The 27,077-nt window shown below is 25.1% G+C and overlaps 1 protein-coding gene across 1 annotated transcript; it reads left to right on the top strand.

The window, feature by feature from the left end:
* The first annotated feature begins 435 nt into the window (after window positions 1–435).
* Window positions 436–21,085, top strand: LOC111035388 (myosuppressin). The gene is made up of 3 exons (XM_022316985.1): window positions 436–600; window positions 18,741–18,975; window positions 20,610–21,085. Exons 2-3 carry the CDS (start codon window positions 18,750–18,752, stop codon window positions 20,708–20,710), a joined length of 327 nt encoding a protein of 108 aa, XP_022172677.1. The 5' UTR covers window positions 436–600; window positions 18,741–18,749; the 3' UTR covers window positions 20,711–21,085.
* The last annotated feature ends 5,992 nt before the right edge of the window (window positions 21,086–27,077 follow it).

Genomic DNA, 27,077 nt, shown 5'->3' with positions numbered 1-27,077 from the left:
ATTTTGTATGTTGTATTTTATTTTATTTCATTTTTAGATTGAGGTTTTAGTGGGCAGTCGGGAAGACGGGAAAGTCACAACATTTATTACATATTGATTATTGAATGATTTGACAAAGACTGTCTTCAAGAGTAAGGATTAACCTGTCCGACATCGGCCTCGACCTCAAAAGACAAAAATGCATGTACATGATTTGAAATAATTTTAAGTGTACAAATATGGCGCAAGCTCTACATTAATTATTATATTAGATATTATAAATATCACTTTTTCGTTGTTATTCTTCAAAATATACGTACTATGTATACTACAGTTAAATATTTTTCGTGCGTCATTATATTTTGTGAATTCATTGAGAGTGTAATAGCTTGTATTTTGTAGTGCTGCGGATTGGCCGGCCGGAAATATTTGGGGTATGCGCGTCCCAATAAAACAAGCGAACAAGCGCTCAACAAGTGCCGTGGAGCGTGCGTGAGTAGGTGTTAGTTCCGGAGCTATAAGAGACTGCATTCGGATATCCCGTCGTCTTTTACCATCTCGCACTTCGACTACTCGCGTTCGGTACAAGCTCGATCGTTGTTGATCAACACTAAACCAAAGGTAAGTGAACTTTTATGCGTAAATGTTAAATATTCATAAAATAATTTTCCGCACGGTATTTAATTGAAATAATAAATTCTTTTCCAAGTGTAATTAATAATAAAAAGTGACATTTGATAATGTTATGCATTCATGTTATTAACATTAGATAAATATTATTTTTCATTTTGTAATTTTAATAGTAAATTGGGTTGAATAAAAAATATGTTTATTTTTTAAACAGTTACACAAAATATTTTCTATTGCCATTCATTTTAAATAAATGATGTTAGTTATAGACAATTATAATCCAAGTTTTTAGTTTAAAATAATACGAATTTTTAGTACAGTTTGTACGCTTATAATGATCGATTTTAAATAGTTTAATTTAAATACAAATATGATAAAAATGTTCTCTTATTAGTGATGGGAAATTATAAAAATACTTAACGTAATGATTAGAGTCCACTGAGTCCAGTATCATCCGTGACTGTCGATATTAATTTTTCATAAAAAAAATATGATTTCCCTTGACTATTACTAGTTTATTCAGTTTGAATATAACATTATTAATAGAAATATGATCAGTGAGAAATATTTAGTTAATTTGTTATTTTATATCTTTTAAAAAATACTGTATTATTTATTTATTACAATATTTTATTGTATCTATTTGAAAATTACGTATCCAGTTATAATTGTTTAACTGAAATAATTAGTAAATGTATTTTAAAATATATATTATATATAGAAAATAATGTAACATATTGAAAATTATTTAAGATTTTTTTTTAATTCGAGTAATGTTAAAAGTATTTGTCACTCTCAAAATTCAAAGTTCTAATAATATATTTTACTATTAATTTGTTAAAAAAATATAAGTAAACTGTTATGAGAAAATAAAATATAACACCTAAGTGGTTATTAAATATTAATATATGTAATTACTTTTGATTAATTATGGATTTTAATAACAATCCATAAATATTTACATTCAAACTGATACCTAAGTAAAATTAAATAAGACAATATTAAAAATATTAAAATAAATTATTGTTTTATAAAATGAAAAAAATACGATGAAAGTAAAATAGAAAATAAGATAAGTTCAGTGTATTGTTTAAAAATATATATCTTACTTTTAAGACTTAATAATAATTAAACAATTGTGTTTATATTGAATATAATTTAAATTAAAGATTTGTGAATTGGGATATTTAGGTCGATAATGATAATATGTTAGTTTAGTTTAGTATTATGAAGTCAGAAAGCTGTAAACCCGCATGAGCCAGGTGGCATCTAATCGTAACGTCATACATATATAGCAATAAAACCGTGTAATTTTCTGTATAACTGAACTCACAAACAACTAAACAAAATCATTATAATAATATTATCATAAAGTTTAAATTTAAAAAAAAAATACAGTAAGGTACACATCATATTTCTCTATTAATAATAGTAATAATAATTAAAAATATATGAAAACAGTTTTCTTAAACTCGGTAATTGTTTACCTTTTACAATGTTATTTTGTGTGTGTGTGAAATTTGAACGATCAAACATCGCTTACTTTCTCCGGGTCTTACGTCATTATTAGTCTGTGTGTCTGAATTTTAATTCAAACATCATTCAATGTTAAAGTTAGACTAAAATTATTCTAAAACAATATTTATATTCAGAATATTATCGAATTATCGACGGTCATAAAACCCATTATGATATTATGTCTTTGAAGATTTCAATGGTTTAAGATAGTTGGCCTAGTTTCATGTGTGTTTATGAAACGGCACTCGTCAAGGGCGCCCGCAGGAAATATTTCTAGGGAAATAACTGGAAAGACGAAGGACAATGATTTGTTTATTATTCAAAGAATTTATGTATGGATGTAATGAATGAATGACCTTTACCTTTATCTTATGAACAAGAATGATGCGTGTCAAAAATGTATTTTCCCAACTCTCTTAGAATCGGAAGATAAGTTTTGATTTTAAATACACATAAAATAATTTTAATAAGAACTGATTAATTTACATATTATTATGTCTAATTGCATTCAAATATCTCATATTAATAGGTACCAAACTTCATTTTAATGATTACTTCATTCGTTTTATGAATTTTAATTTGTTTCATCTCTTGAACTAGAATTCCCCCCCCCCCCAAAAAAAAAAATTAGATACTATTATACTAATTAAAGTTAAACAAACATTTGTGTATTTATGCATTATATCAAAAGTACCTAATACTTTTTATCGAATGAACCAAAAAGACAGATGTAACCAGGAAGCCAGAAGAGAAAGATTATTCAAGTATAACTTTCTTTGATATATATTAATGATACTTGTGCATTTAAATGGTTTTTTTAAATTTATATGTCTGTGAAATAGAAGATACAATAAAAACCTTAAATTAGTTTTACGAATTTGATTCCATTACAATTGTTTAAAATTCATTAAAATGTATAAATCTATAATAATTGTACAATCGTTATTTAGGAAAACAAGGAAATATTTAAATATATAGTTTTTGTTGTTTTATCTACAATTTGTACTGTTAAAAATTATTAAACTATACTAAATTGAAATTGAAAAAAATTATGAATTGAGCTTATATTTTTAATCCTGCATACATTACAACTACCAAGCAGATAAAATCAAAGCATTAATGTCTAAACATTAATATTATAGTTTGTTTGATGTATAAATAACATTTCACTTCGAATATTTATATACTCTTAATAATGACTTAGCCGAGTACCGTTTAAATAGTATTTAACATAAATACATATTTGTTTAATGTTTAATGCAACCATGAACTTTTCGAAGTGTTGTTCTGTTGTTTTCTAAAACGGTTGTCAGTGTCACTTACCAAAATTGACTCTAAATAAAAATAATAAAAAGATCGAAACACGTTCAACTATAAGAATTTAATAAAAAGCAAGTAGACATATAAACGCAGTCAATGTATGGAAAATAATCTAGTAACCCCATTTTTAAAGGGGATATATTTTTATTTATTATATTTTAGCACATAGAAGGATTTGTGTAAGATTTTACAAAAATCTACCCATACAAAAATATTGATTTAATATTTTTATTATTATTTTATTCGTTATTACTAGGTACTCAATATAATATTATATTATTGTATGTATTACGCACCTACCATACAAACTATTATTGAAAATAGATTAAACAACTCAATACAATAACAAACCAACGTGTTTATTGCACATTAATACATTATCATATGAATATATATTATTTTAAAAACTAACAGAATCAAATAAAATATATATTATCATTGAAATTATAATTACCCTTGAATTAATAATAAAAAATACATATTATTTATAATTATTTACTACATAATACTGATTTCATACACAGTCCTCAAAATATTTTTAAAAATTTAATCAAACAATAGATATAAAGTCAAAAACACGGTAAAATTACCATAGTTCAACAACTAGATAATGTGACATTAATTTAAATAAAATTAACTTAACTATGAAAAATAAACTGATTTTTGAAAATTATTTTTACCTATAGCTTCTTTTTTTAATCTACATTACACAATTTTAATTAGAACGCGTTGAATGTTTTAAAAATAAATATCGATACATGATTCATATGAGAACTGAAAAATAGATTTTTCACTTCAAATATATTACAAACCCATTACTAAACTTCAAAAGTATTATATTGAAGTTTAAGAAACATCATGTTGGTGCATAGTTAAGGTTTAAAAGCGCTCTTATTTTCCCACTTCATAGCTACATAAACGTTACTGATTACTTTTCAAAAGTATTGCAATATATGATGGTCGATTTTACATGTTTTAAACGGAAAATTATTCATCGTATGGAACAATATGACGTATGTACGTAAAAAATAATAGTAAATTTAAAAATATGTAAAGTGAGTTTTTTTATGAAATAAAAGTAGGTATATATTGTGAAATGTTTAAGTTCAATATTATGTAACTACCTACAACTTCAGTTTTAATCTCATGAAAGGCTCCTAAATTCCAAAAACTAAAATCTGGTTTTTAATAGTATATTGATAAGATATACCATACTTTAGAACTACTTAATTAAAAAGTTTTTGATTATGAAAATATTATATTGTAAAATATCTAAATTCTACTACTCGTAAATTGCAATACCAAATCATCTGGTTTTATTATTTTTTTTAATTTACAAATATGTACTGTCAAATTATACTCAATATTAGTATACCAATTTTTCTTGATATTAAGTAACCAAAATTATGAATGCATTTTTATACCAAATAATTAATATTTATTTAATTAACTCATAAGCCATAACAATAAAATGATTATTTTAATCAGAGTCACTTGAAAGTCCAAAGTACTTTGTTCGTCGTATTTAATATTACCTATATTATACTATTGATTATTATTATACAAATATGATTAATTATAATTTATAAACTGTCTATAAAAAAAAGGGATAATATAATGGCCTATGTTCCAAAATGTTCTCCGTTTAGCCGAATTAGTACACTGAAAATATAAAATGCATAAAAACCCAAATTATAATTGTACCAACAAACATTTCTCATTTCGTCGTACTTATTAAAAAAATTAGTCATGAATAAAAATATCAACATTTAAGTATTTTACACTACGTTTATAGTAAGAATATCGCCTATGGTTGTGTTTAAATCCGCGGTCTTTTGTAAATTTTATTGATAATATGGTCACTCAGAACACTTGGTTTTATATAAAAAAAAAAGTTCTATAGGATTATGGATTATGGTCCAAGTATACTGTTGTTTTTAACTTATTCTTTTATTGATATTAAATGAAGATATATTTTTATTCGTTCATATTATGCGGTGTTGTATATCATATTAACTATAGCAGTCACAATCAATCAGTTAGAATGCAGTATTTGTCATAAGTCATATTTTGTAATATAAGTTTTCTGTTTCAACGATGTCAGTTTAAATATAACCAGTGTGATTAGGCAATACAACATTCATTAGTGGTTAAATTAAATTTAACTTACTCGTAAATAACGCGTGAATATTAAAAAGCAGAAAGTTAACTAGCTTGTAAATTCTAGTGTATGCTTTTTAAAAATATTTATCTGTATAATAATATAATTATAAAAAAAAGAAAAGAATTAAAAAATATAAATGCTCTTACTTCATACTTAAAACCATTATAGGTATTCTTCCTTTTCATTGTTATACATAATTTATTGGCGTTTAATAATTATAAGGCTACTCGTTAAAAAAAAAAGGTCTCAATCATTATCCACTGACAATACCAACAACGGTATAACATTTTGAATTCGTTTATGCATAGTATTCATTTATAATTACTTCCCATACTAATTTTGCTTTGAACACGCGAGTAACCAATAGGTTATATGCATAAAATATAAAAATAGGTTCATCTTACGCCTACTATATTGTTAGCATCGATTCTATTTTGTTAACAATAGTAGGAAGTGTTCTAAAGATTATTTTATTTAATCGTTTTATCGTTTTATAGCTCTATATTCATATTTATTTTGTATTATTTCGGGTCCGTATATTTTATGCTCCTTGTATAAAACATATTTTGAAAGTATTGTTCAAGTATGGTCGTATAACTCGTACCTATGGTTTTTTAATTAATAAGTTATAAAGTGTATTTAATTTTTTATTTTTCTAATACGATCGGGTACTTCTATTGTTTTATTTTCATCAAAAACCCAATGATTTTATTAAACCATTCAAGTATGAATAATGTTTTTTTCTAACTAATTTTAAATATAAATGGATAAAAAAAATTATAATTTGATGTATTTGATTGATTTTAATCACGAATACCGTGTTGTGTTTGTAAAATTAAACAATGTTCTACGTTCCACGTACATTGCTTTTTAATTGTTGAACAAGTTAATCTATACAACATGTATATATTTCATCTCCCATTTTGCATGAAAAAAAGGGAAAGACTTAATCTTTTAATCCCAAATCTCATCAAAAATTATAAAATATAAAATGCACTCAAAAAATACCTCGTAATGTGTTTTATGCAGTTTCAAAAAAAAAATTAAGACAGAACATTTGTATTGAAATAAATATTCAAACGTTCATGCTTTTTATTATTATAAGCGATAAAAATTTTAAAATATGTTAAAGTTAACTCTAACACAATTTAATTTAAAAGATATGATATATTTTTCATTAAATGTACCTATTATACTTTTTTAATAACAAAACTTATAGCTTTTAAACTACAACTGATTTTTATTTTGTTTTCACTTATCATCATGTACAAAATGATTCACGAAACATACCCACTCCCTTTTTTCTTCTTCAATGATGCAGTTATTCAAATTCGGATTTTTGGATTTTTTTTAATTTACTTAAGACCTTATTTCCAAATTCTAAAGTTATTTCTACTACTTATAACGAATGCCCTGTGAAGATGAGAACCCTTTCTAATGAAAAACCCTTTTTTCTACTGTAAGTTATTTGGCGAATATTTTTTTCTGTAAATATTAAAGCATTTAAATAAAAATTTGAATGAACTTTAGAATTATTTATTTTTATTAACAGAGGATAATAGCTTTATGATATGGGTTAGGGAGATATGGAGACTATAATGATGAGTTGAAAATTGTAATCATTAATATAAATCCACCAAAATTTATAAATTATAAAAATGGTCCAAGTATAATAATTAATAAACAGTAGATAAAATATTATATCTATTTTATATCTTTGTAAAATCATTTTTAAAAACTATTATCATAAACGTTTTAATAACTGAAAAACTACTCATTCGAATTTTGAAGTTGGTACATAGAAATGTTCAAAAAAAATATCCTCTGAATAGTTTACAGTAAAGTAGGGAAGGGGGTTCTCATTTAAAAAACATATCTTTGTATCGCCGCAGGATGCTATTTAAGTAATACAAAACAATCAAAAGTTTGAAAATTAGGTCTTTAAGTATATTTAAAAATTCTAAAAAACAAAATTTGAATAAATTCATTATTATATGAAAAAAATGAAGGTGAACATCCATGATGAATCATTCTATTTACAATAATATTTACTTCTAATTTAATATTAGGTATAGTTAATAGTGCTCTACATGTGTCATGTACTCATGTACCTGTAAGCTGTAGGTAAATTTTAGATTCCAAACGGAGCGATGAATGTATTTACAATAATGTGTTTTTTTTTTATATATTTTGTTTTATTGTTTTTTTTTTTGTGTTCGTTGTCCCGGTTAGGGGCTGTAAAAATGCTTCGATTCTCTTTAACAGCAAATTTTCTGATCTAGTTGGTGCATTCAGGAGGTCAAAATTTGAAAATCACAATAGTTTTCAAAAGTGACAGGAAAAACAAACAAAAAATTAAAGAAAAACGGGAATTTTTAAGCAAAACCAGTTTTCGGAAAATCGATTTTGGTTTTTAGCGTAACTCTAAAAAAAATGAACACAGATACATAAAATTTTCACTGGATGTTTGTGTTAGCAACATCTATACACCACAAAATGTTCAACCTAATGTAAAACAGAGCGACATCTACTTACCCGTTTTTTTATTTATTGTATGCACCAAATAATTTAACATTTAAATAATTTGTGCATTGTTGGTTAATTATTATCATAAAAATTGGTAGATAATTATTTTTTAATAATTAATTTTTTAATTTTTGCAAAATCTGATCATTTTTAGTGTTTTTTTATGAATGAACATTATTGTAATGTTTGATGATGGTAAATAACATATTGTACTAAACTAACTAGTGACTATGTAACATTTATTCTAGTACATATTACCATTGAACACAAATTCTAGAATTTATTATTAACTTTATTAATTATTACAGATATATATTTTATTTTATTTCATATCCTATTAAAGCTGTTATTTCACTTATTTTAGTAAACTACTTAAGTTTTTTTACTAAAGCATTAATTCCATAACATTTAATTAAAATTTGTATAAATCACAAACAAACTAAAAAATACCTTTCAAATGAGCCACTGGAGTACCTATTTAAAGCTTATGGATTAGGTTTTTTTTAATAATATATGTAACAGAGAATATTTCTTACTGAAAACAATATTTCAATCAAAAGCTTTTACTTTGTAGTTTGTACATTATATAAATTAGGAGAACCTGAGGCAAAATGAGACATATAAATATCTAATGTTTAACTTGATATAAATGTTTCATATTTGATGAAAAATGTACCAAAATTACTCAACTTATTAATTATGGAGTATAGAGTTTGAAAACCTAAGTTGATAAGATGTTATAATATGTTATTTATATTATTAAAATAAAGATCTACAAAAATATGTCAAAAGTCCCATTTTATCCAAACGTTGTAGTAAAATGGGACAGCAATAGATTCCTCACACGATTATAAAATAAATTTATTTAATTTTTTTAATACTCCCTAAATAGTACTCTTAACAATAGTAATTAAAATAAAATGTATTATAATTTTATTAATATACGACTAATTAAATCCTATTGCTTTTTTTCATACAAATATTTAAATGAGGGACATGATAGGACTGTCTTATACCGCCCCAAACAAAAATATTTATTTTTAACAAGGGTGCTGAACAGAAAATTTGGCTGATTATAAAAACGATTAAATAAAACTAAGGCATATAACATTTTGCAAGAAAATGCATCAATCTTACCTTAAATTTATGTTACAAATATTACAAATATAACAGTTGTGCTTGAGAGGAAATTTTCATGAGTAAATGATTATGATTTTATCAAATATTCAAAAATAATTTCTAATCAGTTTTAATAATAATTACACCCAAAAAATATTCCAAAGACATGAGTTTTCTTGTAATATTGCTGATTATGGAGGAATCCTGTTTCATTTTACTTCATGTCTTCATATTGCCCATATTATAAATCGTTGTCTTACAAAATATATAGACAGTTAAAAAAATGGTCTGAAAAAGTTTTAAATTAAATTCTGTGTACATATTAGTATTAAGTAGATAATAATATATCTTCTATAAAAAATACTACTGTCTTTCAAATAAATCCATAAAATATTTCTGGTACTTAAATTTCAGTGGCTATATTAATTTTCATTTAAATTTTTAGCATATTTTCTTAAAAGGTTTTACATGAATAATTTGTTAAACAATGAATCAATTTCATAAAATAATAAATGTTCACAATATTCAGTTAATTAAATTGAATTCTGATATTATAAATTTCATTCACAACATATAATATTTACTCATGTACAGTGTAAATTATACCTTAATTAAAGCTTTTATATTGGATAATATTTTAAATTCGCAAGAATAATAATGATAATAATGAATATTGTTTATATCGTATTTTATACAGTTTGACAATTTTTTTTATATTTGACTTTTAATTATTTGACAATATTTACTTTAAAACAATGGAAATTTAAAAATAAATCCCGTTTAACATTTAATACATCAATGAAGTTATTAATTAAATAAGTAGATACTTACCTACTTATTCAGGACATTTTATAAGAAAAAAATTGCGTAGTTTTTTAATTTAACAAACTCGCGGAAACTGCAGTGGACATTGGGTGATATTAACAATATTACATTTTTAAATATTATTCATACAAACAGATATCATTTTATTATTAACTTATGTTATGGTTTATAAATATTTTTGGAATAAATATGTATATTGTTAGTTGTCTGTAGTGCCTATGTTATTCTAATTAAAATGGTAAATTACATTGTAATTTATTATTAAATAAAAAATAATCAGATAATTTGTTTAGCTTCAAGTGATAATTATAATTGTAACTTGATGTATAGTGCTTATGTTTAATATTTTCAAAAGTTTCCTTTGATACAAGCCATTCAATGAATCTGACACTCATTTCGTGTTCTTAAATTTCAATTACAATGTGTTGTTTTTTTACTATCAAGTGTGTTTCTTCTTCAAGTATTAACTATATTAAATATTTAATTTCATGATTACAAGTTTTCGAAGCACATTTAAAAACGTACAACTTAATATTACGTTGAATCCTGGTTTTTTTTTAAATTTTATATTGACTTTAATTTATTAAAACTATTTACATATATAATTTATTATGTTCAGAATAGAAAACCTTATTAAACTTTCTTATTTGTAATATCACTAGGTGCTAAATGGTGTACAGATGTTTTCGTATAGTAACAAAATTACCACCTACCTAAGTATTAGGTTTTAAAATATAATTAAATTTTACAATAGTTAGTGAATAGTTTTACATTCATATAATTAATTTTAGGTTTAACTATAGTTCTAATTAGAAAAGAAAGCTTATTAAATTATATAAAATTCTGAATGTATTTACAGTTGTAGTTTTAGTTGATCATCGACATAATTTACAAAAAGATTGTACCGATATTTCGAAAATATCAAAACAATCCTTAACATGTTTTTAATTAATTATCAATATACTAAGACTATTAGGTAGGTTTATGTTTAATGAATGCAATATACCTATGTATAAGTAAGTGTATCATTATTATAAATTGTATTTACTATTTACAACATTTCTAATAAAACAAAATTAATATTTACTATTTTTAATGTTTATTATCTTTAACAACAACTTAATTGATTCTTAAACAGAATAAGAAGTATAAGAATATTATTTTATTTACAATTTAAAAGTTAAAAGTTTTAGACGTTAAGTAGGCAGCGATCAATATAAAACTTATATATATGAAAATAATACATTTATAATATTATTCAAATTACTTAATATAACATTACAATCATAGTTATGATAATATTATGGATATAAATATTAAGATGAGAGAGAAGATTTATTTTTTAAAATTATTTTATGATCATACTTCTCGGAAAATAAAAATATACGCACGACTGTACTTGAACGATTTTGTTGCTTTTCTGTCGTAACCGTACTTTCACGATCAATCATCTAACCAATTTTCAGTTGAAAGAAATTCCACCATCGTTCTTTTCTATTTTTTTTTCACATCAAAACGAACAGACAAATTTAAATTATTTTGGTTATAACATAAAATATTATAATATGAACATAATACTCTCACATATTAAAAAAATGTTTTTTTAAATTTATTCATAAAAAATCCCCAAGAGTAAATAAATGTAACATACATTTGATTTTATAATAGTATTTTTGTTTATAAATGCGATACAAATAGTGTACAAGTTTAAATACGCACTGGACTGAACATGCCGGCAGAATGTTTAAATGGTAAAGGATCTTGATTAAATTAATTATATTAAATTAATTTTTCATAATGTAAACTCTATACAAATTGTAAATAGTATCATAGTATTGTAAATAGCATCTAAGACTTTTAAATAATAGTCCTTGCTACCGAGTTGTATTAACACATCAATAAAAAATAAATAAATAAATCACATCTTTTAATATATTATGATGATTATCTCAAAAATCAAACATTTTTAATTGTAAAAAATTGAATTGTATTATCAAACCAAGTTTGTCAGGAATGACAAATTTTAATCTTCGTGAATTTCACTAGCTGTATCTACCATTGTATAATAGGTATCATTTTGTCATCAATAGTCTGAGGGAGTTATTAGCACAATTTCAAATGAAAGTATTTTAGGATAATAGCCAAGTATTATGTTTTATATTAAATTAATATTTAGATATTATTTAACAAGAAGCGATATTATGGAATCTCGTATCGAAGGTTGTTCAATTTATAAAGTATTGCGTAGTTAGAAAGTTGAACGATATTGTATATTGATAGGTTGATAATTGTTTTTCTTTTGTTATTCATAAGACAATTGTAAAATCGATAATTACATAATCAGCCATTTATTTAGTTACAATATCTCAAACTAAATATCATAGTTTTTTTAAATTATTTTTTAAAAAGTTAGAAATGTAGATATTAACTTTTTAATTCTAAATGAAACGAAAAGTATAATATTGGTTATGCAATGTGTTTCTCACTTTATTATTTTATTAATATTAACTACCTAAAATTATCGTTTTCACTAAACACTTGTACATTTACAAGGAGTGCTAAAAAAATTCATGTGATTGTTTCTCAAATTAAAGCCAACATATACATTTAATTTTTTGAGAATAAAATGTTTCATTTATTTCAAATAGTTCCCATGGTTGTAAGTAAGAATACAGATAACAATGGAAATGTTTCAAAAAGAATTTTTTGTCGGGTGCGGTTTCAATTGATTTATTAGTTCTTTTAGATATAATATATTAATATCACAATACATTTTTTATTAATCATAAACATTGTAAAAATTATAATCTCGAACTATTGGAAAACGGTTGTATCTTTATACACTTAAATAATTATATTTAAATCGGTTATTATTATTATTATTATTTTATTTTGTGATTTAATCTCAGACACTCAGTAAAATAGATAAGTAGTTAATATTTTTTATATAAAAGAATATTTTCTTGTTTTATATTTAATAAAACGCTTAAAAGAATTTTAAGTTCAGTATCTTCTTAAAAATGTGTTCAAATCTGTACGTGTCTTTTCGAGCAAAATATTTTGGCCACTACAAATATTTTTAAGTGGTATTTTCTTTTATGTTAATTCCATTGATACCTACAGTATTGTTCTTTAAACTTTTGAGTTTATTTTAAAGGGTGTTATCGTTATTTAGATTGTAACAGAAAATTATGTTTTGTTTAATTTTTACACCAGAATTAAAATTAATAATTGTCAAATATATTATAATCTTTTAATGTAAAATGCACTATGATATTATATTAGCTCGTAGAAAACACATGGTTACCATAACAACACATAGTCTAATTTTGAAAATAGCAATATTAGACCTATAATATGAATTCCCGACCAATAAAACCGCCTGCAAATTTAATCAAATACTATTACAGAGCATGGAAAGGCCTATCGGGACTATCATATAGGTTCTGTCTATGGACTATGAGAGTGGCTATAAAAACTCATAAAGTAATGAGGGTGTGGGTACGAATTTTACGAGTAGGTATTCCTTTGTTATAATTTATGATTTTACCAATTTACTAAAAATACAAATTATTAAAAAGTATTATAATATTAATATTTGAAATATCATCATTAATGTCAAAGATAAAATTTCAGCTACTTTTTTTGCAGATATATTATTATTTAAACAATCTTAAGCCTTCATATATTTTCTTTACTCATGTCAGTTATTATTATGTTCTAAATTGTTGGTGTCTTAAAATTGTCAATCACTCACATAAAGCTTATAAGGATAATATATATAATAACATTTTTCACTAATCCTTAAACGAACTGATCGAACATAATCTACAAAATACATTTTACAACAAAATATATTTTGTAGTAGAATATGTGATGTCTATAATTTTTAACCAACACTATTAGGAAAAAACCACAATACATTTTACTCAAAACTCAACGTTGTTCATTAAAAATATTTTGTACAACATAGAAATAACAGTTTAAGAAGTAGATACCCACTTGTGTATTTTCTTTTTCGAACGATTTAACATTTTGATTGAATCTAACCAAAATTATATTGTAGTATAACTATACTTATCCAGAAAAGCAAGTAGACAATTTAGATATGTATAAAATATACTATTAAAAAAATAAAAACAGTTTATGAATACCAAAAGAAAATGTTTTTGATTAGGTTGTAATTAAAAAATCTTTTTAATATAAGTATAAAGAACCTTAATAATTTTTTGAATAATTTTTTTTAAATACATTTTTGGCACGTTTGATCTAAAATTAAGATGTTGATTCGACATTAGTTGTTATAAAATAAATCTGCTATAGATAATTTAAATACAATGAACAAAATCGCATTGTTACCCTTATTTTGTAAGAGATAATTGTATCCTTACTAGTGATATAAATACCTAGTCTAATCTTATTTGTACCTATAGATATATTTTTCTTGTACCAATTAAAAAAAAAGTGTATGGTTATCTTAAAAAAAAAATTTCAAGTTAAATTATTAATACCTAGTACCTAATTCAGTTATTCAGTTTGGAATTTTTATTATGATTTAAATAAGAATTGTGTTTAAAAATTGAAAATTCATAACTCATTACTCATACTAATTGAGCAATGAGTTATTTAAGTATTTAACTATATTTTAAACTGTATGTTGATACTGGTATAAGTTTATTTACAAAAATTCCTATTAGGTTTGAAATCATTAAATTATCGAAATGGGTATCAAAGATTATAATACATGTTATATTATTTATCTCATAGAGTTTGTTAATTTTATATTTGATTATACTTTTTGTATACATAAAAATTTGATTTTCAATTACATCACATAATATAATCAGCTTTTTTTCTCACCGGTAATTTATTAATGAATGTTTAAGTTGTTCCTAAGTTTATTTGTTTAAATCACAGCTTAAAAAGTTTCCAAAGAAACTCAAAAGTTATTAAATATTTTATTTATTTTTTACCCTTAGGTAAAATTCGTTTTTATTGGTTTGAAGATCAGACTGTTAATTCAAATATAAATACTCGATTTTTTTTATCATGTTCCTATATTTTTAACATTTATGAATATTTTTAAACTACACCATTTAGAGTAAATATTCGTAAATAATATCAAATTGTATTTGCATTAGTATTTGATCACTCAATAACTGTGTAATAAAGTTGACATAAGTCACATATGTTACGATTTAGTATTATATTGTATATTTAGGTACATACATGTATAAAATATGTACCTATAGTGCATCTTTTGGTGAATGTTTTACAATAATTAATTGTATTATATTACAACATAACAATCTATTATAAGTACACAAAACAAAGATGAGTCTCCGTATATTTCTAATATCTTATCACATTTAGTTTCTCAATCATTAACCTTATTAGATGCCTAACTATAAAATTCAGTTTTAAAAATATTTTCATTATTAAAATCATGTTTATGTTGCTGAAATTTTTCTTTTAATGATTTATCCTTAAAATAAATAAACTTTTTTAAATGATTTATAAAAATAACTAAAGTGATATTTCTAAACAAGCAACTAACAGAGGTAAATAGGTTTAACATAGGTAAATTATTCCTCTAAGTTGCATTGGACAGCCAAGCTTTCAAACAAACATCTTCGTCTACGTTCAAACAATAGTTCACTAAAATTAATTAAAGACATTTAAAAGGCATCAAAAATAACAAAAAAAAGCATAGAATTAATTTATCTTATAGATAAAATAAATATTGAAAATTGACCATTTGTACTCCATAAAAGTTATGCAGTTATGCAGGTACCTATTATTTTTGTTAGTATCCGAAGATATACGTAAATACCGTGTTTTTTTCAAAACTAGCTCATTTAAGAAGATGAAACTCACCATTATAATTTCTCATTAAGGCAAAAATGTTGTCATTTTATCCCAAATCTCATAGATTTATTTGACATTACACCTAAACATCTGACACATTTGCTTAACTTCGAAATAGGTGCATTATTTATTCTGTACAGTTGTTCTTTATTTTTCTCAATTAAACTGTATTATTTTTTCAAGTTTCGAATCAAAACTCTGCGGGTCACCTAATTGTGACGGGATTTAAAGAATTATCAGTATAAAGAGCTTATGTGGGTACAGGATGTCATATCAGTAAATCGTATATGTGGAGGTTGAATTTATACATGCCACTGCCATTACCAATGTCAGAACTCGGTAAATCAAACGTAAATGTTAAATCCTCTGGTGACAAAAAATAAATGTTTATTTGGGAATATTGTCACCAATTTTATCTTTCTCCTCATCAGACCCTAGGATAATATATAAAGTTTCCAGATTCACATTATCGGAGGCGTAGGTGTTATGTATTTCAGTAAAGACTTACATTTACGGTTAAAATCATATTATCATATGGTTACACTATCATAGTTTTACAAAGAAATAAATTATTTAGTAACTTATTACCCACTTTAAAAAGATATATAAGACTAATTTTGAAAAAAATAAAAATGTGTCATTCTCGCATTTTAGCACTTAAATCAAATATTTTAAATTGAATCTAATTGGTCCTTTCCTAGATCAAAATTGAAAACTTTCCCCAACTTTTCAATTGTATTTGATAAATAATAATCGGGAAAAGCAAAAAAAAAAAACAAAGAAAAAAGTTTTCGAAAAAATAAATTTTGTAAATGAATAACCGCACTTATGGAGACTTAAAATTTGCAATAACAAATATTAGTTATACCAATATTTCTGACACGCGATATCATTTTCAAAATATTTTGGCTATTAGTAATTTGCTATTCTATAGACTTTTAGAATTTTTGATTTTTTCTAGTTATCTTTTGATTTATGTATCTATAATATTATATTTGTTTATAAGTAAAAAAACTTGAAAATTAATAAAAGTCTCATTTATTCGTCAAACAACAACTAAAATACATTAAAAATAAACAGGTACCTACATTATTTATACCTATTTATTTTTTATTATTCAAATCGTTTTTTTTTGTTTTAGGCAAAAAATAATTCAACTTACCATACTAATATAGCAATATAAATAAAATTAAAAATAACCTTAGAAATAGATACTGATATACGACACTCAGAATCATTTTTCGTATGCAATTATTTATTATTGAATTGAAGTTTAACGCTCCATCATTTCAGTGGCCTACTCATTGATGAGGAACACTTAAAACCTGATGTACAGAAGAGCAAGTTCCTCGTTTTTTTGTATTGTTCATTAAGATAACTCAATCAAAAAAAAAAAACTAATAACCAATACAGCGGTTAAGATATTTTTGAAAAAATATTATTTATTTTGACATTTGTCAAAAATAATAAATACTCAACTTAAGCGAAGGAAGTAAAGAAATTAATTTTTGATTTCGTATGGCATATTAATATATTATCGCATGTGACTATGTGAGGACACACAAGTCATGTACGATTTTATACCAAACCGTCATATATTAAATTTAATACATAAGTAGGTAGTTAAAAAAAACTCTTCACCAAAAATGCAAGTTCTATTGAGAATGAAAATAAAATTATTTCGTTGGTAATAATAACCATGTACAGAAATATTAAAATATGAAAATAAACATAATGACAAATGACAAATAATTTTATTAATAATAAATGTAATTTAATAAATATCATAATATGTGATACGCGTCATACCCTACTATCATATTTCAAAATGTTTTTCTTAAAATAGTATTATAAATAAATTAGATTAAAGAGTTTTATTATATGTACGGAATTTTATATAACAATCACAATATAAAAAAATTATATTTATGAAATAACAATTGACTGCAATCACATCAGAGCCAATGGTATAAATGGTTTTTAAATTGTATACTGAATAGGTAGTATCATTGATTATAGAATGAATTCTATAATCAATGGTAGTATTATACTAAATTTTTAAATAGCCCGAGAGACAATACATATTATTGTATACCCCGCATAATCAAAATATAATCAATACGAAATCTTCACTGACGAAATATTATATTGGGTTGGTTTTCGGAAAGTGAATGACGCGATATCTTCTGTAGGAAATGCGTATTGCCGATGTCGAACCAAACAGAGGGTGGAAAATAAAATACTCGTTGCCCACTAATAATACTATTGGTTTAGTGAAGGTCGAAGAACCTATACAACCGACTATGCGAACGAAATCGTTGTGATATAATCGTCTAGAGCAGGGATCACCAAATGGCGGCCCGCGGGCCACATCCGGCCCGTGGATGAATTTTAACCGGCCCGCAGACAAGGAGAAAAGAAGCCGATAATTTCATATCTTTGTGCATTAGTTTCGGCCAATCGGCATATTGTAATAAATATTATGTACTTTGCATTTTTATGGCTCCCGAGAATTTTCAGAATTTTTAACGTGGCCCGCGGAAAGTATTAATTGGTGACCCCTGGTCTAGAGCGACAAACGAAATATGCAAAACATAAAATATAATATTTTACTCTAAAGGATCGTAGGCATATATATATATTTATATCCAGCTACCTAATACCTATTTCGATAAGTCGCACGCGGCAAACAATGATTGCGCCCGTTGCATCTGCGTGACACCGCACGCAGCGTGTGGTGGAATTCGAGAAATGATTGTAAGCTTTATCATCACAATATTGATCGTTGCAGAAAGAAAAAATGTCTACGTACAGGACGATGCTGACTAGCGTACTGGTGCTACTGGTCGTGGCCAGCGTGTGCGATTGCCGGATAAACAACCTCCCCACGCGGTGTATGCCAGGGCTGCTGGAGGACGCGCCGCCCAAGGTGCGAGAAGCGTGTTTGACTTTGTCCACCATCCGCACGCTTTCGAACGCCATCGAAACATTCATCCAAGACAAACAGTACCCGATGCCTATGCCTTGTGAGTAAATTTGCCAAGCGCATACAATATATTATATATATATATTATATATATATATGTATGTATATATAAATACACGTACGATCCAATATAATATACACGCGTTATTAATAATAAATATATACATAATATTTTGATCGTTTATACCTACTACATAATATCGAGTAAAGTAATAACTAACGTCTTATATATAATATAGTACACGACAAATACAAGACGTAGTATAGGATATTACTATGTTAGTATAATGCCACACGTCCACACCACGTAGTAAAATAGTATGCACCTGCCTACTTTAAGAACAAAAAATAAAAATAAAAATGGTTATTCTCGGAAATAGACGCATTTACAACTAAAACGTAACGAGTTCGATGTGCATAATAGATCAAAACACCGGCAGCCGCCAATCTAAGAAACATATTTTTTGTTTTTCTCGTCCTTTTTTATTATATAGCTAGTACCTAAATAGCCTCAATCCCGTGTATTGCTTTATACATCTATTATCTACGCGTATTACGAAGCTACATTATTCACTTCGGCACCTATATATTCATTGTCTCACATTTTCACTTTTCTAAATTAGTAATTGTAAGCCTAAAGCGTTAAAAATCTAGTGCATCTTACAAACATATTATTGTTGAGTTGTAAGATAAACCATAATTTTCCTTTGTATTCCATTATTTTCCTTCCTACCCAGAGGAGTTTACCCGATCTATAAATATATTTAAATATCTACACTTACGATACTAACATAGTAGTATAATATACATATAAATAATTTTACATCTACGGAACAACCTCTATAGGCAAATACTTTAATAGCAATGCTTATTGCCGACTATCTGAAAATTATTAAAAAATATCAACATTAAAAATTTGTTTTTTTTTATCTTTAAACGCGTATTAAACATATATTGATACCTATCTCCTATACGTATTATAAATTTATATAGATCTAATATGGCGTGAATTAGATAATACCATACTAATAACCTAGCTACCTACATAAATACACAATAATACGTTTTATAATTGTATGTAATACAATATAAATTAAACATGATTAATATTTAAGCATTCAATTTATTATCTGTAAATAAGAAATTAAGCGGCCCACACACTACCAATATTCGATATCGACAATATTATTGACCACGTATTGATTTTATTGAAAATATCAAAACCATTTTGAAACATTTTCATTTTGATATATTTTATTGGTGGGTTTTTATTGATATCAATAATATATTGATCGTGTATGGGCCGCTTAAAGCAACCTACATCTATACAAACTGTCCATTAGTACAACCCATACGTATTATTCCGCTACAAAAATATATGCTTACTGAATATCAAGTTTCCATATTAAAATATTAAAATATTTCATGAACATTTTCTATTAATTAAGTACCTAGTTATGTTTTTTTTTAATTTAAAATTAAATATATACTCGAAATATTTAAATTGCCCATGAAAATGCCATAAAATATTTCATTTTTTTTTGTATACCTAATTAAGATTTACATTTAAAATTAATATTCTATTGGCTAATCATTCTATTTCAAAATTATTTGTTCATCATACATACTACAGACATTATTAACAATAATACTTAGGTGATTTTTTTTTCACAGACACCAGAATGTCTGATGGATTGGTCGATACAGCGATGCAAAATGATAAACGCCAAGACCTGGACCACGTATTCCTCAGATTCGGCCGCAGAAGACGTTAAATACGACGCCTTTTTAAAATATGCTTAAGATAACTTCCTTCTTCTTCTCTTAGATCCTAAACAACTTTATTATATTTGTGTGTCATATATAATAAAAAATATATAGCTATTTCAAATATAAAAACGTAGACTACTATCTACACCATAAAAAGAAAACTATTTTAAGGTTAACATTTCGATCATTTGTTTGTTTTATATTTTATTTATTACTCGCGTAAATTGTTTTGATTTACATAGCATGCCCAGCAATGTAGAATTTTAGTACCTACCTATCAATAAGATCAAAATTATTTTGAACACATTATTTAAGACTTAATTTATTTTTATTTTTAATTTATTATTTGTTTACCTACCTCGTTAGGATTGAATATCTGCTCATGTTTACTTAAAATAACATACTAGTCTGCTGTATTTTATTTATTTGTTTATTTATTTTAGTAAGAAAACATCGTAAAATGTTATATATATATTATTATTCTATAATTAATAATATTAATAGGCCTTATTTGGTACACTATATAGATTGAATTACTGTTAACCATAATTATTATTACGATTATTATTATTATAAAACTATACGAATATATTTAAATATATATATAAATAAATAAAATTACTTAAAAAAACTATACACAAATACTTTTTTTTCAATTGTTTTTTTTTCCATTCCTCTAAAGTATAAAATTGAAAACATTGAATGTTTTACGCAAATGTTTTACTAATGCAAATCATAATATTTTCTTCATAAAATACTGTTCATGACAGATTGAATGGACTATTGTCTAATAGACAGTTCTGCAGAATAATTTTAAAATATATTGATTTTGGAAATGAATAAACTTCATCTATTTGTATGAATAAATTCTTATGATTTAAAAACATTATTTAAGTCGTGTTATTTTATCAAATATTTTGGTAGGATCAAAACAAGTTTTCGAGGTAATTTAATTTTACAAGAACACAGTTTAATTAAATGTGATTATCAAAGAGTATTAAATTTAGGAATAATAAAATATATCATCAATATAACTTAGTAGAGGCATTTTGTAATGAGATGAATATAAATGACAATTTAGAAAATAGATAAATTCAAACGTACCCATACGTTTCTTAATATAACCCAATAAATAAAATGTTTCACAATAATTTACATGATTGCAGTGATGTACCATTGATTCGTTCTACAGTCTTCAGATAATCAAAATTATCCTATAAATTGTTATGAATAACTCAAACGCTTAAATATTATATTTCTGAAATTATGTTGTCCTTATCATTTAACGTGTGTCTATAACACACATAACTATGTATATAAATATATTCATACATATTGAATACAAATGTGTTTGGTGTCAAGCGTATTAGTTATTTTTTGTAAGTGGGTTTATAGTGTAAATTATAACAACCCCCAACACAAAAAATTAAAATGTCTCATATAATTGTTATTTTTTATGATCGTAAAAGTTGTGCCCAAGGTTAATTTACCGTGAGATGGAGTATGATCCTTCAACCCACCGTCCATCATCCTCTACGTAGTTAATTGAAGACTAAAGAGTAATGAAGGTATAGTATTACCCTACACATTACATATTTTATCTGCATTCAATGGAATTTAATAGTATTGGCTACAAGATTCTACATAATAAAAGTTCTTAAAATTACAAAAGAATCTCATATTAAAACCAAATTTCCAAATATAATATAATTTGTACAGTTAGAAAAAAAGCTTAATCATTTAAAAAAAAAGCATATTTGAGTTTATTTATTTAGGTATGTGATATGTTTAATTTAAAAAATAATATCATTAAAAATAAAAGAGCTATTGATATAAAGATATTATTGTACATAGGTAAATACATCTTATTTTTATAATACCTATAGTTGACAGTTGTATACTTGTATCGAAGAAGTTTAAACATTCGTCAAAAATTAGAGTGGAGAAACATCATAGATATAATATTATATTCCATAGTCCGATCTCCCAATGTAGTAAATCGTAAATGATAGTAAAAGTCTGAAAGCAGTAAATGGGTTTTCAGTTCAATAATACATTTCGTATTGAACATTTCAGAACGTCAATCTTTCCAAAATAATTGATTTTGTTATCATTTATACACAGCTTTTTCGGGTTTACTGAATTCATCGTGACACCATACCAAAAAATATAATAATATTACCTATGTAAGTGATTACGGTGGTACAAGATTAATTCGAAAAGCATTTTATTTTCAAACTAATAAGTGAATATAGGTACTTCTGCAATTTGCATTATGGATTATGGAACACAAGAATATTATGCCTTATAATATTATCGTTAAGATGAGGAATGAGGATGTTACCTCAATGTTTGTTTTTACCTTCTGACCCATGCAAAGCACACCAAATTTGCATTCAGCAGAAACGTCAGAAACCGTTTTATGTTGTAATAGCTTTAATATTTGAGTGAATTGGCCTATTGTTAAACTCAAAGTCAAAACATTATCTGTGTTTATACGTCGGAATCTTTAGATTTATAACGATACTTAAATTGTTATGCCATACGATATGAACATTTCTAAATATTATAATATTACAGTTATAAAATCATAAATTGCACATAAATTGAAATTCGTAAAACTACAGTAACGTTGCAAAACTTAAGTCTGATAATAGATTAATTTACTCTAATATATTAAAGCTAAAATAAGTTAACATCACAAAATTGGATTTTCTGAACTCAACTTTGCTATTGTGCACTTGTGCATGGGTAAGATAGAGAAAAAAAATAGTGCGCTGATAGGTACCATCTTCATCATATATTAATATGATATTATTTTTGTAACGTATAATGTAGGATGGAAGTACCTGCCATAAAAATGTTCAATTTCATTAAATATAAAATACTTTTACAGTAACTTCGTTTAGTTTATATTTTGTACATCTATCTTAAAACAGGTATAAACTTGTGTGATTTCTTTGACAGAATTCACTTGTACAGTTGTACATACTACGGTTGGTAAATAATATTATTAAATAATTATCCTATTCCATAAGTAGGTTAAGTAAGAAGGTAGATACCCAACTTTACACTGATATTAGTACTTTTTTTATTTATAAGGTTAATTTATTTTTTATTTTTAGTGAAATATTATCAAAAGGAAATCGTACACGGAGCTGGTGGCATACAATGATTAACCTAATTAGTAATTCTTATGTAAACCCAATTTAAGTACAGAGAGTGGTATTTATATTGCTTTCTTTTATAAAATATTAACAACTACTGATAATGTAAGTCGCATAAAAATATGTTTTCACCAGACGATAATGTTGTTCCAGCTTATTAATTTATTATACATTATTATCCATATATTATTGTGATCAATATGGCAGTATGGCATGCATTTTGATAATCTCTATTCTCAAGTATACTAGGATTTATTAACCTAGTATGAATATTTTCCTTGCTTTCTAAAAATAATTCATGCTTAGGGTTGTGTTGTACTTGTGTCTATGTGTATATAATAATATATCGTACATATTTTTACTTCAAAAATTTGGCGTAGCAATTGTTTACATTATTCTCTACCACGTTCGAAAAACATTTACCCCACGCTCACGAACGTTTACTCCGCCATTTTTTTTATACTGGCACGTAAATCAGTTTGCTTTCCAAGTCTGTATATTAAAATGTTTTCAATATTTCGATAAAATTATTATTTTATTATTTTTTCATGAAAAAAGTTTTGAGGAAAATATTGCATATATTTTTTCTCCTTTGGAAAAATATGCTTTGCCCACTCAGCTCCAGTGGAAACCTGTAATCGGTAATACCTGCGTCTGGAGGTGAAATCTATAACACATTTTAAGTACATCTATATGTATCAATATATTAATATTATAGTTCCACGAAGAAACATAAAAAATGTATCTCCGTAGTAATGTTGAACAATTCGTTTAAATTCAAGTATGCACACACGCCTTTGCCATGTACCATAATATAAAGAGCAGGTATACCTATGACGCGTAATATTATAAACACTTTACGATATTATATTGCATAAATATATTCACTAACATAAATATAAATGAAATTACCTGACAAGAAAGATAATATTTGTCTACTATTCGTACATATTGTTTTATACTTAGTTTACCCTTTATTCTTGTATTATTATTTATTACGATATTGTTAAAAAAAAATGTATGGTAATTTGAAGTAAGCTCTCAACAACATACTGTTGCATATACATATACAATAAAAGTATTATACATAACATTGTTATTATGTTAGAATATTTTTCTAGAACTAGAAAAATACCTATTCAGTAGGTGCTCATTCAACTTTGTTAATGCAAAAATTGAAAAATTACATCGATGCATTTAATAAACAAGGTATTCTAAAGCGATAAAGCTCACCACACTTTTTTTTAAACCATCAATCCGCATTTCTCCTGAGTTACTCTGTTTATCAATAGACAATAGCTACTCGTATACTTATTAGAATTTCGAACATTATTATTTTTATTAACTAAATATTCTATTATTACAAAATATAGCTATTCAAATAAAACAATTTTATTTTTTAAAACAAAATGAAATTAGTAAAATTAAATAACCTGGAATATCAATAGTACTTCCGTGTTTCTCTTACTAATTTCTAATTATTAAATTTAAAACTACGCAAATAATAAAATAAAAAAATACAATATAAATAATAATATATAATAATAATATTATTAATTTAAACATATATTTTTAATTAAAAATTTTTTATTTTATTTTTTATTTTATTTTTTTTTTTACTTGATAATTTGTGTCTAATAAATTGGCGACTATATATACTATCATACTAACTAAATTTAGCCACTATAATTGAGTAATTTATAAATTTGCAAAGCTTTCAGAAGCTTAACATTTTAGAATTATAATTTATACATTAATAATACCCGATATTCATTTTTCATCATATTTAACATGTCTATAAATATTTACATTATAGAGTCCCCTAAACAAAAATAAAATTATTAGATACATAGGTACCTACTTAATAACATTTGGTCTGTTTATGTGTATATGATAGTGATGATATATATGATATCCGTATGTACGCAGTACGTTAAATAAGTTTCTTATATTGTTGACCATATATCAATTCTCAGTCTAGTGCTTTAGCCTTTACAGTACTTACTATAAACAAACAGAATTAATTAAAGAAAAATAAATTAAAAGTAATATTCTCACACCGACAAAAAACAAGTGTTTTATTTCGTTAAATACACGTCAGAACTGACAGTTTAATAATATTTATCCAGGCAATGACAATAATTGATGTAGGTTAACTGCCACTTTTATTTGTATCTATTATTTCGACCATACATAAGTGACAAACGTACAGTCTTAGAAAAACATTTATAATTTAAAATAGTATCAATTCTACAACATGCAATCTTTCTACTTGTACTGAACATAAATAATTAAGAAACTTATAATTTAGAAAATATAAGAGTGCCTACCCATCTTAATAACTAATAATTATTTTACGAACTTATACATTTGAATATTGTATTTACCATTTTCGAATAGGCAATTCGTGTTTGATCTAATATTAACATATGTTGTTTCGAGATTTGTTTAATTACACATTTTTTATAAAACACTTAAGCGATCAATATTATGAGTCCAAAATAAAGACTGCCGATCACTAAACATAATTTATCAAATATTGTAATATTTAAAATGCCTATCATCGAACCTATAAATTCACTCCTCCTTTCACAGAAATTTTAATTTAAGTGCTTCGTAGTCTGAATGACCCAGAATTCTAGAGATGCCCGACTAGAGCCTGAATTCAGAAGGCCCTGTTGGACCGAAGCACACATTAGTTCACCAAATAACGTAACAACGTATAAATTAAATAGGTACTAGTTAGCTAGACAGCTAGTATCTATTTGTTTTAAATTTGCATTAGGTATACATCAACATTTTCGAAAAAATATCCACAAAATAATTCACAGTAAAAAATGGGTGTTATTAATTAAAAAACAGAAGTTTGTATCTCCACGTGACACTATTTAAATAGTACAAGAAATTCAAGAATTTGAAAAAATGGTGTTTTAGACTAAGTATATCTAAAAATTTCAAAAATTAAAATTGAAATAAGTTCATTACTAAAGGAAAAATGGGGATGGCATGCTTGGGGGGAACCATCCTGTATGCTAGGATAGACGTTGTACAATATAAAATTATGAATTGGATTTTGCAATACAACTTTTAGCTAGCTCGTGTACTGAATAATGTACCGTAATACTATACTATATTATATTTTCCTATATTTATATTAAAATACGCACAACGCAATCGAAATGCCTTTCATACATAAATACCTTGT

This window comes from Myzus persicae, unplaced genomic scaffold (genome assembly GCF_001856785.1).
Source record: "Myzus persicae strain clone G006 unplaced genomic scaffold, MPER_G0061.0, whole genome shotgun sequence".
In the NCBI taxonomy this organism is placed as follows: Eukaryota; Metazoa; Arthropoda; class Insecta; order Hemiptera; family Aphididae; genus Myzus; species Myzus persicae.
This window is presented reverse-complemented; position numbering and strand designations above follow the sequence as displayed.

Coding starts and splice junctions, on each gene's coding strand:
- LOC111035388 (XM_022316985.1), top strand. CDS start 18,750: ATGTCTACGTACAGGACGATGCTGACTAGCGTACTGGTGCTACTGGTC. Junction 18,976..20,609: donor GTACCCGATGCCTATGCCTT/GTGAGTAAATTT, acceptor TTTTTTTCACAG/ACACCAGAATGTCTGATGGA.